The following is an 18,921-nucleotide window of genomic DNA, read 5'->3' as shown; positions in this document are numbered from 1 at the left end:
ATAATCACCAGATAATCAGAGGAAAGACATGGTTTTTTTTTGCAGGTGATATGAGGCTGCAACTCTTCCAATGGCTTTAAATAATTCCCTTAATAATATGAAGACATTTTTAATGTGCACATCCTGTTGAAAATGATTTACTCAAGTGATTTCCATTCAATCAAATATTTGAAGTACCGTGGCTCTCATCCATCGGAAATGAATAAACTATGCACCTGTCAATATAAAGTGTCACCACAATATTTATCCATGAAGCTGTCACACCACATTTTGACAATCGTTTTCTTTATTGAAAAATCTCAAACTGAAACATATTTTTAAAGTTTTTCTTTAGAAGTTTGGTGTAAAGAACTGGGAGAAAATCTCCTCATATGAGGTCAATTATATACACAATTTTTGTATACAGTCATTATTTGCAAACTCCTTTGAGAAATTCAAACTTCTTTACAAAAGAATGATTTCAACTAAAGGTCAGACACGGAAAGATGTGAACTGAATGCCATCTTTAAAGAAGAATTTTTAGGGAAAGTATTTTCAGAATTCAACACGAACCCAAGTCCCTTTGACCAAAGGAAACCATTGTATGGATTTCATATCTTTTTGTTTTGTTTTGTTTTCAAATTACATTGTAACTTTCAACCATCAGAAAAGCAATAAAACTAAGCTAAAAAATAAAACCTCAAAAATGAACTTAGTTCTTAAATTGAGTTATAATAATAAAAAAGAAATCTGAGTAAGTAATGCAATTCTGTTAGATTCTGTGTTTATTACGATGATAGAAACATGAAAATAAGGGAGAGAACAAAAAATGAGCTTTTTAATCTCATGACTATAAACACATGTAAACATGATAATGCTAGTCCATCAACTGAATATTCTTGTCTAAATTAATATTGACAATTTTTATTAACATAAAACTTAATGGAACATGGTATTTGCTTTTGTGACACTCTCCAAATTTTTTGAAATTCTCTTATTTAGGATTTTTTTTCCTGTCAGATAACATTGCCTAACATTTTCTTTCAATTCTCTATACATCTCTACAAACAACAACAATAATTTTAAAAACTAGTGCTTTTCCATATAAATCGAGTAAAATATCACTCACTTTTAATAAAAATGGAAAGCTGGGGAATATAAAAATCAAAGTTAGCAAAAACAACAAGTTGTTTTAAAAAAGAAAAGAAAAACTTTGGCTCACTGTTTTTTTTTTTTTTTATATTACTAAAGTGTGTCATGCATTTTATCTTTGCAAGAGTTTGACGAGTTTTGCAAGTAAAATTCTGTTTCCTCTACACTTGCTAATAGTCATGAGAATCTGTAGTTTGCACCTTCCCATTAAAAATGTATTGTATTTTTTGAAATTATTCACCCCGCCTTTTATCCAGATCATGTCTTTGAAAGGAGGAAGTAGATAATAAATGGAATAATTCATGATTTCCCATTAAATATGAAACTTTCTTTTGCAGAGTTTAGAAAATGAAGTTCTACATAATGTACAAAAGTTGATTAGAACTTTTTTTTTTTAACCTTTTCAAGAAAAAAACCTTTCACATTAAACAACTGCAGGAGGGGTTTCTTTGGGAAAAGTAAACCCATCGATTCTTTACAACTATAGTTTTGTGCTATCTATTCTAATGTTGCTTCCTTAAAATATATATTCCTTCACAATTATTAAAAATATTAAAAGATTGGCAAGAAAAATAGTATACATTTGGCTATAAATGTGACAAATACTTAAGAGAAAGATTACATGTTTAAAATACAAAGGGAAAAGTCACATAAATTAAAAATGAAAACAAAACATTATTCATGCTCTTTTCAGCAATGCAATGAAAGATAGTATAAGGGTAAATAGCAAAATCTGCATTTAGATATCTCATATTATGACATTTCTTCTAGAGAGGTAATGATACTTTGCTATGAGAAAATAATATATTTCTCATACTATATTGTTGTTTTGTTTTTACAAACTCTTTGTTGGCATTCTGTTAACTACACTCTTTTGCCCTCTACCTTTTTTTCCCCTTTGATACAATCAGAAAGTATTAAGCCCAAATGATATCTAGTTTCATTCCAGCTTTATCATTTTATATTTCTTGGGTAAGAAATCTGTAGTAATTTAACTAAAGAGAAATGTCAAGCTCTGACTATTTAAGGACAGCAGTTGACCTCATTTCTTTGAGTTTTAAAGTTTCTATTGTAGGAATAGTGCATCATTTTAGTAGGCATATTTAAATTTTTCCATATAGAAAAATAGAGAGAATATTTTCCCCCATTAAACTTGAGTGTTCAAGACTAAGTACCAAACTGTACGTTCTCTGAAGAAATCATTCACACTCTGTGCTACTCTTTGTAATATAACAAAGGTGTACACTGCACATGTGAACAGTGAAGTCACAATTTCTCATCGACTATACATACCCAATGATCAAACTTCCAGAACACAATGAAAACAAAAGTAGATTGATGATTCTGATGCTTTGGCCAGACAATATCCATGTATATGAATATCTCTTTCTTCTAAATAGTACATTAATTTTAGTGCAGCTAGCTCAAATATTTAGAAAACTACCAGTTCTAAATTAGGAAGACAGATTTACAAAATCAAAAATGTGCATCAATAAGAATATTGTAAAAATAAAAGGAAGTATTTGCAAGAAGATGAAAGAGCTTTGAATTCAAACATAAAAATATACATAAAATAGATACATAATAGGAACATATGTTCACTTCTTGGTATTTCCATATAGTACTGCAAATATCAAGGAAGGGAAAGTTTGCAATATTGTTAATATCAGGCAAAATAGAACTCAAGCAGAAAAAAATTAAAGGAGCATATAATTATACCAGATTCATAAATGAGATTCAAATTTACAGAAAAATACAGCAGGTGGTAAACAACATACCTAATAACAGTCTCAAAGTATATAAAATGAACAGAAAGATAAAAAGAAATTGATTTTAATGTTTTTTTTTCAGAAACTTACAGATAGAGGGAAAATTATTTTAATAACAATTGCCTAGGTAGATAGAAATAACAGGCTCAAACGAGTTATTAGAATATTACAGATATTTCTATATGAATGGTCTAACAAATAAGTAGAGAATATATATTTATTTTCCAAACATAGAAGAAACATTTATGAAAACTGGCCATACACTAGTCACGCTAGAAATTTCATAAACTGATATTATATATGGCAAATGTACAGTGTAAAATAAAGGTCACTTCCTACAAAAAAAGAAAAACAAATACCTCAAAAGCATTCACTTTCAGACTCATCAATATTTTTCTAATTTATTCATTTTCTAAAGGTAAAACCACTGTGGAAATTTTAACATATTTAGAATTTTAAAAATACATAAAAATCAAATCATGCAGGAAGAAAACATTGCAGTTTTGAAAAGGAAGCTTATAGGAGTGGTTTGTTAAAAACCACTATCAACTGATACCAGAGAAGCAGCTAGCTTTCAACTCAGGATGCTAGGAACAATCCTAATAAAACAAACTAATGAAATAAACCCATACAAAGAACAAGAAAGGACATATTAAGATTCAAATCACAAATCAATAAGAGAACAAAAATTAAATCTATTTAAAAAACTGGTTTTGTGAAAAGATAAAGAAATTTTTTCAAATATTATCAGGAAAAATAAAAATAGCTGTCACCAAAAACAGTGCCAGGAATAAAAAAGTAATATAACTTCCAATTATAATTATAGTCATAGGTGCCTTTTAGGCTTAGCAATGTGCCAAGTGCTGTTCTCAATTCTTTGCATGTAATTATCTTATTTAAACCTTATAATGTTTTTTAATGAAATAGGTACTCTCATTATTCTCTCCGTTTTACAGATGACTCTGGTACAACACGTTTAATTGACAAGTCAACGTCACACACCCTGTGAGAGATGAAGCTGGGGTATCAGTTTAGGTAATCTGCTTCTAGAGCCCATGTGGTTAGCCATTGTTATCTTTATACTACCTCAGAGAAACACAGAATATTTCAATTGATGTACAGGAGATTTAAAGATTATTAGAAAATATGCTAAATTTTATCACAACAATAAAAAATCTATAAATATAGGCACATTATAAAAAAATGATTAAAATTAGTTAGAAAAGACTTTTAGAAGACCAATTTAGTCCTTTCTCCTAGAAATCCTTCCAACCCAAGAGCTAAACTGTTTTCACATGGTAAGTTCAAAGTTTATTCATGATTAAGAAACATATATGGCATGATGAATCCCACGATTATGTAAAATTATACATCAATTTAAAAAAAGCAATATAGCAACGCAAAACACATCTCTTATGTTGATATTGTGTGTCTACTAAAAACCTGTGGGAAAAAAGCCTTCGTGTTTTGCAATATATTCATTTCTACTAGAGTAGAAATGTGAAGGAATGCTGCTGTCACTGATATAATTTAACGTTGAAAATGATGGTTCTTGATAAGGTGGGACTCAATATTTTAATGCTATCCATTCTCCTAGAATAACATAAATTCCATGTACTCCCCATAAAAATTCAATGATATTTTACTGACTCTTGACAAGAAAATTCTAACATTCACACAAAATAGTAACGCACAAGGAAAAAAATGATCACTTGGAACAAAAAAGGGCACTGTCTGCAAGACAGAAATGTATTTCAACTAGATTAAGGAAATAGTTATAATGAAAATAAATGCAAATAGATGAACAGAATATGCATGTTCATGTATGTGTATGGTATAAATATATACACATGAGAATTTGTCATTAAATATAAGTGGTGTTTCAGGCCAGGGGAAGGATTTGCAAATTTTGCTGGCTTTATTTCTTAAATTAATATTTTCATAATACACATAACATATATAGCATATGTTATATTGCCTTTCTACACTCAATAGTACACTTAAATATCAGTTTCCTGATTACTTCTTATCCCTGACATATGTGACAGGTTTATATTAACATCATCACTAAGATCTTTTAGGTGCTTATTTCCATCATTTGCTACAGCAACTTCATAGACATTTAATTTGGACTTCTGATTTAGATGCTATTTTCCAGATTGTATAGCCTTCTTTACCTTGAATTCTATACCTCCACCCCCACTTCAGTTTAACCATTTAGGGAGTGGGGACAAGAAAAACTGCAGAAGCAGAGTCTGTCAGAAGATGTGTCAGTCTATGTGGCTCCCCGTTTTGATGGATAATTTATCTGAGGATGCAATTCTAGAGTAAAAATAATCATCCTTCCGATTTTGAGGACATCGTCCTTTTTCTTCCAGTGCTACACCTAGTGTGAGTGTGTGCAACTGTGATGATAGTGTGATATTTATTTCTTGATGGCAACTTCTTCCCCCACCCCTAGAACTTCTAGCATCTTTTCTTTATATAATGTTCTGAAATTTCACAAGGAAGTACCTAGGTTGGGTAATTTTAATTTAGGGTATTTTGTTTTTTTCCTTTATGGTTACTATAGGAGCCCATTTCATTCTAAATATATTTGAGTGTTTTTCCAGTTGAAGCAAAAATAATTGAAGTTGATGTGTGTGGCCTTTCTTTTTCTCTGATTAGTCTGACTAAAGATGGATCAATTTTTTTGATCTTTCTAAAGAACCAGCTATAAATCTCATTAATTTTCTCTTTCATTTATTTGGTCATTTCTCCTGAAGGTGCATACTTCCAATGACAGGTCACTTGATCATTTCTCTATCATTGAGGTTATTGGAGGTATGCATCCTCAGGAATATACCTTCAATAAGCTAAATTCTTTCCAGTAGGCCCCGTCTCTTAAAGATTCTACCAACTCCCAATAGCACCACAGGCTGGTGAGCAAGCCTTCATTTTACTATTCCTTTCTCTCTTTTAACTTTAAATTTAATTTGCTTTCTTTTTCTAACTTTGTAAAAGAGAGGTTGGAGTATTGATTTGAATATAAGCACTTTATACTCTAATTTTATATATACTTGTATACCCTTCATTTTATATTCTAATTTTCAATATAAGCATTTTAATGCTATAAGATGCCCTTGATGTGCTGCGTTAGCTGCACCTCACAAAATTTGGCATGCCATGTTTTCTTTTTCATTCTGTTCAAATATTTTCCAATCTGTGTTGTGATATTTTTAGGATGTAAAAATTATGGACATATTTTTACAAAATTATGTACACATAATTTTTTCCTTTAAGTATATGGACATTTATTTTTTGACTCAGAATATCTTTGCTTTGACAAATGTGTCATGCACACTTGAAAAGAACATCTGTTTTGTTGTTTGGTGTAATAGTCTGTAAATGTCAATTGTTTAAGGTGAGATGGTATCATTCAAATTTTTCTATCAATTACAGAGATTATAATGTTGAAATTTCCAACTAAGACTGTGGGTTTCTCTATTTCTCCTCTTTTTCCTATCAATGTTTGTTTTATATTTTGAAGTTCTAACATTAGAAGCACAAATATTTAGGATATGTCCTCTTGATGAATCAACTTCTGTTATCATTACAAAATATCACTTTTTATGACCAGTGATATTCTTACTGCTTTCTGAAAGAAATATTTTGAAACTCTTGGCAACTTCTTCCCCGACCCCTAGAACTTCTAGCATCTTTTCTTTATATAATGTTCTGAAATACCATCCTTGGAACTTTTGTGTGGCCATTTCAATTACAGAAAATAAATGGGCTTAGTCATCCATCTTGATCTTGAAAAGGGAAATCCCTAGGCCAAGCTAACTTTAAAGACAAAAATTCCTCTTGCTCAATAATGTATATTTTAGTTGTTTTGGTTGTAGGATAAGAATTGTTTCAGACAAGCTGAAGTAAGGAGTTTCATGGAAATCTGAATCATGATTGTAGAACAACTGGGTCCTTGTAGAGGTGATCCTGGAGGAAGTTTCTGGATCCAGTGTAGTCCTGAAAATTCAAGAGGGTTCTGAAAATCTGATCTTTAGTGTATGTCATCCATTTTCTTTATAGTTCATTCATTCCTTCCTCTCTGCTAACCATTTTTTTCCTGTGTTAGCATGTTGTCTCTGTGACAGATTACCTGAGAAGATCCACTTTCAGAAAGAAAGGTTTATTCTGACTCCTAGTTTCAGTCCATGGTCACTTGGCACTATGGCTTTTGAGTCTATGATGAGGCAGAACATCATGGCAGAGCACTACTCATCTCATGATCAGGAAATGAAAGAGAGGGAGAGAGGAAAAGACTAGATAGAGTTCCAACATCCCCTTCAAGGGCTTTCCTTCAATGACCTAAATTTCTTGAAGGTTCTACCACCTCCCAAGAGTACCACAAGCTGGTGAACAAGCCTTCAACACAGGGCCTTTATGGGACATTTAAGATCCAAACCGTAAGAGCTTCTTTATAACAATAGATTGTCTATTCCAAATTACTTAGCCTTCCTATGCCTTGGTCTCTAGGACTAATAACAAGGGCAACTCTTCATAGGGTTGTTGAAGGATCACTTAAACCAGCGATCAGCACACTGTAATCATTTAATATATTTTGTTACTATCTTACTGCAAACAAAACTTAGCCAAGAGATGTAACACTTATGACAAACTGTATAAATAACCATTTTATTGTTCATTAGGGGTACAGAGTTTTATTACAGTGCTCCATTTCTTTACTAAGTTCATGTTATAACTTTCTTTTGGAATTTAGTATCAGAAAAAAGCTTTTCTCTTTTGAATAACTGATGCATGACCTTTCAGTAGTGAGAATCCTGTGGCCCATCACATCTCTCCTTTGACCGGTCTGCCCAGAACTTCAGAGTAAAACTGAATCCCTCACAGGAACTATGGCATCTGCAGTTGGGGGCACATTTACATACTTTAATTGCTTTTCACTTTCTAGTTATAATTTAGCATCTGTGGAATACAAAGTGTTAACTTTAAGTTTCTTCAGTCTATTGTAGAAAGAAAGTAGGGGGAACAGAAGTACTATTTTATGTAAATCAGAAGAGTCTTAAAGGCGAATAAAATATAATCCCTGCTTTCTAAGATTCCCAGTTTAGATCTGAGTCCATTCCTTCTGGCCACTCACAGAGAGAAAGACTTTTCTATTCCAATTCAGTACATGTACAAACACACACACACGCACACACATATATGTGTATATGTACATATTATGTAAATACATGAAATGAAAATTTAAAGGCTACTACACATAATATTGCAGCTTCTATAGATAATAACTTGATGAATCATCATAAGCATTTTATGGGTACAGTCCTGATATCATTATCCCTATTTTTTCTATAAGATCAGCCCTACTAACTTCAACCCTGTTTTTTTTTTTTTTGTTTGTTTGTTTTTTTAGATGAGGAAGCTGAGGTACAGGAAGGTTAAGATAGTAAGTGGTTGGCCTTAGTTAAAAACAGATTTATTGGGTGCCTACTGTGTGCTGGATACTGTTGGAAGAACTGAGGACTCAGCCAGGAACACACATTCCTACAGTTGCTCAGATAGGTTTAGGAGTCATCTTTGATTTCTCCCTATACTTCTTACCCTTATTAATTCCACTGTAAGTTTTGATCTTCCCATCCCCTAACTTAGACCACTTATCATTCCCTCTCCATCTGCCTTGCTCAAGTCACCACCAACTCTCATTTGGATCAATACCCTGGCAGTTGCCCACAGACCGGGTCATCCTAGAGTGATATTCAAAATGAAGCCATGCTACTTCTCTGTGTGAGAGGGTCCAATGGTTTCCCAGTTCCTAAGAATAAAATTTAGGCTTCTCAGACATTATTTTGACCATGGAACTTCTAATCCCTCAGGAACAGAGTGGGGGAACAAATGGGAAAAAAAACTTAAAAAAGCACAAAATAAATTTGGGACGATTCTTTTCATTCATCGCATAAAAGTGTTGGAAGATACTATGGTCATTAATTAATTAATATGCAAATGCATTAATAATTGATCTGTTAATTAATTTAAGAACTGAGGGGATTAACATTGGTGAATTTACAATCAAAATCTTTAAATATAAAAACTGAGAATGAAACCAAAAAACCCATATTATTAAAATTTCTAAAATGAATCACTGGAAAATGTCATTTCTCTGACGTATGAAACAGAATAAGGTGAATGAAACAATACTTTGTTGAATGTTTTGTTATAATTAATAAACACTAACAATTACTTAAGCAGAACACATTGAAAAGGGTGCCTGCAGGGCCCAGTCATTTCTGTCCTTCCAAGTATGTCCCCAGAGAGTTTAACCTTATAGTAGTGGCTAGTTCTTTTGTCTTTCCCTTGTCAGCTGTTATTTCAGCATTTTAGCTTTCCTCCTCACAGATTTAATTTACCTAAAGTACAAAAAATAGGAGTTATCTATGAGGGATAAAAAAAATAGCCAAGCTAAGTAAATTAAAAAAATCCTAATTCTGTGTAACTTTCTAAGTCAACTGACTTGGTCTAAGGAGGGTTTCACAACCTCCTGATAATAAACATGCAGGCCATTTTTCTAGAGCTTTTCTCACTATGTTAAGTGAGCACACATGGAAAGATTTTTATGTAGTGATATATAAAAATTTAGATTAAAAAATAAAGCCAGAGTTTATCGATATACATACATGCATGCATACAAACACATATGTAATATATGCATATATTTATAAATACACTACATATGTACTTATGTGTGCAAGTGTGCATGTGTGTGCATGCAAGTTTGCATCTTGATAATTTGTCTTCCCAGATAAAAGAAAGTTTGGAGTGTTTAAAATGGTCCCAATACAAATATATTTTTAAAGTTCTAAATAATCTAAAAGCTAACAAAGAAAAGTGTCTCTTACAAATTTTTATTCTCTTTGTTATTTCCCACAGATAGGCATTTAAAAATTTTTATTTCCAAAGAGAACACAGATGCTGCAGCCTTCTATTCTAGAAGTGAGCATCACCTAATTGTGCCCAAAAGATCTTGTTCTGGTAATATCTGTGGAGACCCTGGGAAAGCAAAAGAGCACTTATGGGCCCATAGCCTGGTATTGATTTAACAACTGAGATGGTGACAGTGGTTATTGTCACCTCTCTAATTTCCAACAAAGAAAAGAGAAAAAAGGGTATAGACCAAGGGATGATTTTTATATAGTTGCAGTAATATTGACATTTTAAAAATTATTTTTCAACCATGATGGAGAACTGAAAAAGATCTGAATAGTTTGGGGCCTTTGCTGTTTTAATAGACCTGGAAGACTATGTGGAAGACAAAGCTTGATATGATAACACCATTTGCCTGGCAACTGGCTTCTTCAGAAAGTTGAATTTTGTAAACCTCCTTAGAGAATTTATTGCTTAACAAAACAGCAAGATGTTTTGAAAAGAAAACAAAGTGATTTCACAAGAGTGTTCAAAAATAGGCAAACATGAATGAAGGAGTAGAAAAGCACACCTAAAGGAGTTTAGATTCCTTCAATGTTGTTATAAAATATTATATTCTGAATAAACATCTTCAGCTTGTCACATCTCGTGCCTGGTCATTGTGCTAGATCTAGATTTGCATGGAAAAAGCTATATGGGTAGTTTGCAAAAGCACCTTTAGAAGACAATTCTGAAATTCAAAATTTCAGTAAATAAAACATCCTTTTTTTTTTAGAGAGAGAGAGAGAGAGAATTTTAATATTTATTTTTTTTTAGTTTTTTTCGGCAGACACAACATCTTTTGTTTTTTGTATGTGGTGCTGAGAATCAAACCCGGGCTGCATGCATGCCAGGCGAGCGTGCTACCGCTTGAGCCACATCCCTAGCCCAAAAATCCTAATTTTTTTGTACCTATCTAAGTCAACTGACATGGTCTAGGGAGGTCTTCACAGCATCCTGATAATAAACATGCAAGCCATTTTTCTAGAGATTTTCTCACTATGTGGGTACCCATATGGATGAAAGCCTAACTTCTAATTTAAAGTTAATCTCCAATAAGTCAGTAAGAAGTATACAATTCAAATGAGAAAAAAAAAAAGGTTTTACGAGACATGAAATTAAAGGGTTGTTTCTTTACAGCCCACACTCAGTGAATATGGCAACTGATGGTCCTAATTGCCACTGGGCTGACTTGTGAAGTGACGTTCAGCAGATATCAACTGGGGATGTTAAAAGTAAGGCATTCTGGAAGAAAGCAATATCTTAGAGACATGTACAAATTGGAATCCGATCTCTTCTTCCACATAACAGAACTGGATAGCTGAAGCAGAAAATAATAACAAGCAGATTAATATTCCCTGTCCCTAGATAATTTTGTTTATTGTATCCTCATATACATAGCTAATGTGGTAAAAACTGCCCCCAGGAATTTGAATTTGAGTCTATAAATGGCACTTTTATTACTTAGCTACTTGGAGCAATTTTGATATGATAATAAGTGATATTTTAGGTCCTTTTAAAAAGCAATCATACTATCTGATAATATCATAGAGAACTAAAAGCCTGAAGTAAACCAATGCTTCTGATGTGTCTGTCTTCAGTAGTTAAAGATCAGTTAGACAATATCAATGAACTATTTGAAGACTTAGCTAGTAAAGTCAGTCATGAGTGTCAAATGTAGAATGCAAATATAATGCATTTGTTCTTTAAGAAATAAATTTACAAGGCACAGTAGTAATCTAGTTACCTAAGAAGTAACAAAGCACATTGAAATTCCTTCTGCAAACGTGGATGACACAAACCCCCAAACCCCTTTTGCTTTGTCACTATTCTATGCCCATTGGTTGGATTTCACTAACTGGGTGTGATCAGTAACAACTACTTTAGCTTGCCCTGTTCCACTACTCATTTAAATTTAATTATGAGGTCAGAGAAGGGCTCCTTGAGGAAGTTCTATTCAAAGTGATACCCACTGGGGCTGGGGTTGTGGCTCAAGCGGTAGCGCGCTTGCCTGGCATGTGTGCGGCCTGAGTTCGATCCTCAGCACCACATACAAACAAAGATGTTGTGTCCACTGAAAACTAAAAAAAAAAAATAAATATTAAAAATTCTCTCTCTCTCTCTTCTCTCTCTCTTTAAAAAAAAAAAAAAAGTGATACCCACTGACAAGGAGTGTCAGCAATAAGTCCACAATGGGAGAACAGAATGGCAGGGAGAACTGGAGATTAAGCCAGAGAGGGCACAAAGTCCCGGCCAACTTCAGGGTGTGGGTGTTTAAACCAAAAAGTGTCTTGATCAAGTTTTTCAAAAGACACTCTGGCAGCTGGGTTTTGGTGGAGTCAGCATGGTTGGGGAAGAGCAGTTAGGAGACTGTCCTAGTGATCCTGGCAAGACATGATGGTAGCTATACAATGAGGACAAGTAGGTCAACGCGGGATGTGTTTTTGCTGGGGCATCATGGGAGATTCAATGCCGGCAAGGTAAAGGCAATATAAAACTCCAGGCAGCCTTGGTGCGGCTTGCTGAATTAGGGAAAGACTGTGGAAAGGTTACTAACGGTGGGAGAGAAGGGAAGGGAAGCAAGAGTCTGGTTTGAAATTGTATTAAATTTGGAATATCTATTTTATATCCAAGTGGACGTATTAAGGAGGCAGTTAAATATAAATATTTGGAGTGTGATTGAGAATTCAGTGCTGAATTTTTAAAATGTGGTTGTTGCCAAATATTTCAAGCTCTAAGACTGGATCCAGTTTGCAAGTATAACTGAAAGAGGGGGCCTAGGACCCAGTCCTTGGGTTCCTCACCACTGAGAGTTTGAAAGCAGAAATCCAGTCAGCAAAGGAGATGGAGGCATCCAGTTTGGAGGAACACCATAGGACAGGGTTCCTGCAAACCACCAGTACAGAATATTTGAGGGCTAGAGTGTTGCACCCTGTCAAATGCTGAGAAGACTTCAAGCAGAGGGAGGACAGAAACATAATGATTAGATGTGACAACAACAAAGATCACTGAGGGCCCCACATGAGAGATTGCAGTGAGTACTGGGATCAGAAATGAACTCAGAGTTGACAAGCCAAGAATGGAGGGCAAAAATAGTAAAACAATGTTTCTGCTTGCTCTGAAGGGTAGAAAACAATGGTATAGAGGTTGGAGGTGAGAAGCCAAGGGAAGTGATAGAGAAGATATGTATGTCAGTGGGGTTGATCCGGTGGAAAAGGAGAAATTGATGATGCAGAAAAAAAAAAATGGAGAAACTTTGGGCAAAGGGGAGGGAGAGGTAGAGAGGGTGCATGGAGAGGAAAGATGGTGGAATGGAGAGGAAAGAACAAGTGGAAATCTGGGTGAGGTGGTGCATGTCTGTAATCCCAGCAGCTTGGGAGGCTGAGGCAGGAGGATCACAAGTTCACGGCCAGCCTCAGCAACTTAGCTAGGCCCTAAACTACTCAGCAAGACCCTGTCTCTAAATAAAACACAAAAAAGGACTGGGGATGTGGTTAAGCACTCCTGGGTTCAATCCCTAGTGCCAAAACAAAAACAAATAACCAACAATTCTTAGAAACAAACTGTTCACCCAGCACAAGAGGATGAAAGTCACCGTGAGTTTACCTATGTGTAAGTCGGTATATATGGGGTAGGTGATGAGAGGCTATTTGTGGACTAGAGGAAGAGCATATGCATATTCTGGGATATCAAAGCTAGTGCACATCAATTGAATTAATGAGTATACATCAATTTATTTGTTACCATCTTAAAGACATACAGGCAATACAGAGAATGGGATTTCAGGGCATATCTCAGATTGATTCTGCCTGATTGAAAATGACATTTAGAATTTCTATGTCATTACATCCTTCTATACTGAAGATCTATGACTTACCAATTAGATCATTTTATCATGCTGCTCAGATAGAAAGCCAAACTCAAAATCTGCCTTGACAAGTGTCATACGAGCATCCCAGTTCTCTCTGATTCCTTTCAGCCTCTGGGTTGTACCTCACATGAAATCAGCATGCACACATTCCTTATTGTCTCCTGCTCACAGGTCTTACTGTCTCAAATAGACATTAAGGCTTCAGGATGAGGCCATGCAACTGACAACAAAATATCATTGTCTCTCCCACTGTGAAAAACCTAGCATTAGATATAAAGTAAGTACTTAATAAATGCTTGTTGAACAATTTATCTTTTTAGAGTTGAATGGCCAATAAAAAGTTTTATGCAGCAATCCCTGGGCTAATAGAATATGCATAATTCTTCATAGCACCTGCTGGGCATTACTGGGAGATGCTGAAATCACTCATCAATTTTCTCCTTTATATGCTAGTCAATTAGTTTGTCTGGGGTGAGATCCAGAATGTGTATCAATCAAAAGCATAACAGTGAGCCATGCTCAAGCTATCTTCATGCTAATAGTTTGCATCCACTATCTTATAGAAGGCTTCAATCTAAAAACCTACTCCAGTGTGGGAAGCTTTAAGGAGAAAATGCACTATTAAGGACTGAGAATTATCCAATGTAACTGTTTTTCTGTAGCATAATGATAAATTTGAAATCAATTTGGTAATATCCTTAGTGGAAAAATGATATCAATATTAACAGTATTAAGAAAACATTCATCACCAGAGTCTATTTTGTATAATCTTAGCTAAATTTTTTTTTTCTTCAGTATACACTGAAAGCTTACTTGCAAATGAGCTTTTGGTCTGTGGAATTTTTGAAGCACAAATTTAATTCCTAATTTTATGCTTCAGTCTTCAGTCAATTGGAGCTATTTGAATATTATTATATTTAAATTAGAATGCAAATATCCCTTATATACTTTTTCTTAAAACTAGTAACTAGGAAAAACAGTACAATGAATCAGACATTATGACTCTATATGCACATATGACTACATGACCAGCATGTTTCTACATAATGTACAACCAGAAGAATGAGCAGTTGGAATCTAGTTATGTATGATGTGTCAAAATGCATTCTACTGTTATGTATAACTAATTAGAACAAATAAAAAAATTAAAAAGGAAAGAAAATTAGTAACTATACCATCAAACAATATGGGCCTTTAATTTAATCCAAAAGGTGACCATGGAAAGTTAGTGAAGTAACCGTCAGAATAACATTTAACCAGAGGTTTTAGATGCTACATATGGCATCTATGGAGCTCTGTAGAAATGAGTAACAAAAGTTACTGTAAAATCTGATCATTTTATAAAATAGCTATTGACAGAATGAGTTATATTGTTTTTCCATATTCTATACAAATTGACAGATAATATCAAACAAAATTAAATATATCAAGAGATTTAATTTTAGAATACATGAAACCTATGCCAAAAATATTAGAATCCCATAGCATTAGGCAATATACTAATAGTATGTTGAGAGTCTTTTTAAAACATTAGCTGCATAAAACATTGTAGCATTGCATAAAAACTGAAGAGTTTGATGAATTTCATAAGATGCATGTACATTTATATGATTTCCATTTTTAATGTTTAAAGAAATTGATAATAACAGAGTCATTAAGTCTATATAGAAGCAATGCTAAGCCTATTTAGTTGTTATTTTAAATTTCTATTAATTTCTCACTAACCTACATGGATTTTTATTTTGCTTTTATTCATCCCATATTTTAGATTCTAACTACTGATAGTTAAAGTTTACATGATACATTTAAAAATGAATCCAGACAATTTAAGATTATTTTTCCTTAAAGAATTAATTAACTATGATCCATTGATTCATTCTATGGGTACTTGTATGGGAAAGAAAATATACAAATAAAAGTTTTTTTTAATTACCAGCAAAAAAGATACATAAATCTTTCTTTGATAGCTCCTTTTTTCTTGTATTGAGACAGAGCACTTTAAAATGAAGGTTAATAAGCAATTATTGGCCCAGACTTAACTAAATATTGTAAATGTGATAGCAGAATATCTTGATAAATATACGAATTTTGAGAGCCATAAAATTGAAGACTTTGATATGTGCAAGATCAATAGACATGACTTATCACTATTTAATATAATCTTTAATTTTTAAATACTATGTTCCAATAAAAAAGTGTATGGCACAGGAAAACTGAAATTTCAATAAAGAACCAAGACAAAAGAAACAAACTTTGTATTAAAGTATCTTTAAGAGGTTATACTTACGCAGCAACCTCCTCTTTTGACAATCCTTTGAAATTCACCTCCACATAATGATCTATGTCTTCTTTTTCTTTGATCAATTGAGCACTGAGTGAAATGGAAAGAAATAATAAAGCACTGCCTTATGAATTTGGAAAGCTACCAAACACATAAAATGCCACCAGGAGAACAGAAATATTCAGCTACAATAGCATTGATAATAAATATTATGCAATAGCTATGGAGTTAGGTTGTTAATGGACCATTTAGAAATTTTAATTTTCATGAATGGAACAGGGATGAATATTAAGCTCAATGTTTTAAAAATAAATAAAACACCAACATGTGGCAATAATACATATTCTTAAGTAAGTGGAGTTTTCTCCTCGATGTAAGGTTTTCTGCCTTGTTCACACTGTTCGGCAGAATAATTTCCCAATGCAAAAGTCACACTGTGTTTGGAAAAATACTTATTTGACAATGTAAAAAATTTATTTGTCCCAAACATTATTAAATTTTGCCTTAAAATGCTGTTTAAATGTTTTTAAAATTCATTTTGTAGTTGTAAATGGACACAATTCCCTTATTTTATTTTATTTTTTAATGTGGTTCCAAGGATCAAACCCAGTGCCTCACACATGCTAGGCAAGTGCTCTACCACTGAGCCACACCCCAGCCCAAGTGATTTTTTAATTAAACTTAAAATTCAAGTTATTATTAGGGGTTCAAGATGCAAATGATTTTAAGAAGACTTTACTGAGAAATATATTCACAGCTTATTCTTTCTTCACATTCCCTTGCACCTTTTAAAATAAATGTGCTATTAGCCTCTCATAACTCTGAAGATATGAAACCAAACATTTCTAAATATTTGTGTTTTATCCAGAAGCTATTAAAGAATGCTTATAAAAACTTTGCCCTAACTGAATGATAAAATGTCTTTCTTTAATAAAAAGACCTCAAGAAGAAGTTTTCTTTTCAATCCATCTGACCTTGGGGATGTGAGATTGGGTTATGTTTTTGCTCAGCTCAAAAAGAAAATGTGATTTCAGTCATTAAAAAAGACAGTAGGAACAAGCTTTTTCATATTTTGTAAATATTTCACAGTATTCAAAAGTAAATCAAAATACACATTCATACATATACATAACCATATGCATCTATTGAAAGATTTCTCAGTTATAGAGAAAGAAAATTTTGATTTGCTACTTTAAAAGAACTTTTATTTTTGTTTAGCTGTGTATTTATTCTGATCCAGGGGCTTTGGTCTTTCCCCAAAATACTAAAAATGAGATATGAGAACAAAGAAGCCTCATAATACTTTGATCATTATGCCTTGCAGGAATTGAGAAGTATGCAGTAAGGAAAATAGTCAAACTTACATATGCAAATTATTTATATTGATAAATAATATGTGTATTACTAAAAGTCAACAAAATTACAAATGGCAATTTCAAAGTAGCACATTCTCACTTAATATTTATAAATATGATAAATGCATCAAGTTCTCTGTTCTGCATTTTCTCAGTGACAACTCTAATAGCTCAGCAGCCGTTCAAAGCAGCAGTTTGACGACGCACTTTGAGGGCCCAGCGTCATTTTGGGACCTAAGGCAAGCCTTTCAATCTATCCTAGTAGGAAGGCTGCGCCCTCATTTCTCCAAACCAGAAGTCAGCATTTGAGACCTCACAGATAAAAAGCCATATGCTTTTATTTCTTAAAGCTTCTCCTTTCTTTTCTCTGCACACAATAAAAAAAAAAAAGGGAAACATCTCAAAACTCTATAGGAACCTTGACATAACTGCAATGAGGAGTGAGATGATTAAATGAGTACTAGTTCGATGAATAAATACCTCTTTAGTATTTGAATGAGCTTCATCAATCCTTTTGAAACAACAAATTTGAGAATCTGAATATGACAATATATACATTTCTCTTTTCCTTAATCTTATTTTCTTAGAGACGCTATTGTCATCTCTTATTGCAGAAATTTATTCAGTAAGAAATGAAAACAAGGGACACTTACCTTGGAATTAGTCTTGAGGAACATGGTAGCTTCTGTCTCGCTAAGTGTATAAGCTTTGGACGTGTCATGAGTATTGGGGGCAGAGTGGTCATTTTGGACTATAAAAAAGCAAACAAAATGATATTTTAAAGAACAAATCTTGGGGGGAGGGGGGATAGTAGAGGATAGGAAAGGCAGCAGAATACAACAGACACCAGAATGGCAATATGTAAATCAATGGTTGTGCAACTGATATGATTCTGCAATCTGTACGGGGTAAAAATGGGAGTTCATATCCCACTTGAATCAAAGTGTGAAATATGATATATCAAGAACTATGTAATGTTTTGAACAACCAACAATAAAAATTAATTTAAAATAAATAAATAAAGAAAGAAAGAAAGAACAAATCTTCAGAGTATCCTTTCAAACATTATTAACAATCTCCAGTCTGTCAAGAATGCCTCTGTAGGTAGAGCTATTGCTCTGTTACTTGGGAATCATACTAAGTGAGTAGATTCTGCAGCTTGCTGTTCTCATTATCTGTCTACTGTCTGATTTTTGGTCAATTTATTCCTTAGCTGCATCTTCATCACCAAGTGGATGAGGAGAAAATCCAATAAATTCACTAAGATTCAGATAATCAGCAGCTTTGGTAACGGTTTTGTTATGGGACATGGTTGCAATTAAAGCATGAAGGTTTTCAGGATAACTATGGATTTCAAATGTTTAGAAGAAGATGTGGTCAAAAAGTTAGGGAGAATTTTGGTGGGATCCTGATGGGGTAGAGTCTTGAAAACTAGTTTCTGATTGAGATAAAAATCTATTAATGGATTGAGAGCTCAAAAGTGTCAAGATCTCACTGTGACTTGGAATAGATCACTGTTTTTCACTATGACATAAATGAAAAAATCTTTTGAAA

The 18,921-nt window shown here is 33.3% G+C and overlaps 1 protein-coding gene across 1 annotated transcript in view; it reads right to left on the bottom strand.

The window, feature by feature from the left end:
- The window catches only part of Ttc29 (tetratricopeptide repeat domain 29), a 126,313-nt gene extending 108,201 nt beyond the window's left edge, over positions 1-18,112 (bottom strand). The window contains exons 1-2 of the mRNA XM_076864083.2: positions 18,021-18,112; positions 16,019-16,102 (exon numbers count right to left, since the gene is read on the bottom strand). Of these exons, the coding sequence (XP_076720198.1) occupies positions 16,019-16,102; positions 18,021-18,112 (176 nt within the window). The remainder of the gene's footprint in view (positions 1-16,018; positions 16,103-18,020) is intronic.
- Positions 18,113-18,921: the final 809 nt, after the last annotated feature.

This window comes from Callospermophilus lateralis, chromosome 8 (assembly GCF_048772815.1).
Source record: "Callospermophilus lateralis isolate mCalLat2 chromosome 8, mCalLat2.hap1, whole genome shotgun sequence".
NCBI classification, from domain to species: Eukaryota; Metazoa; Chordata; class Mammalia; order Rodentia; family Sciuridae; genus Callospermophilus; species Callospermophilus lateralis.
Note: the sequence above shows the minus strand (reverse complement) of the source record. Positions and strands in the feature narration are given on the sequence as shown.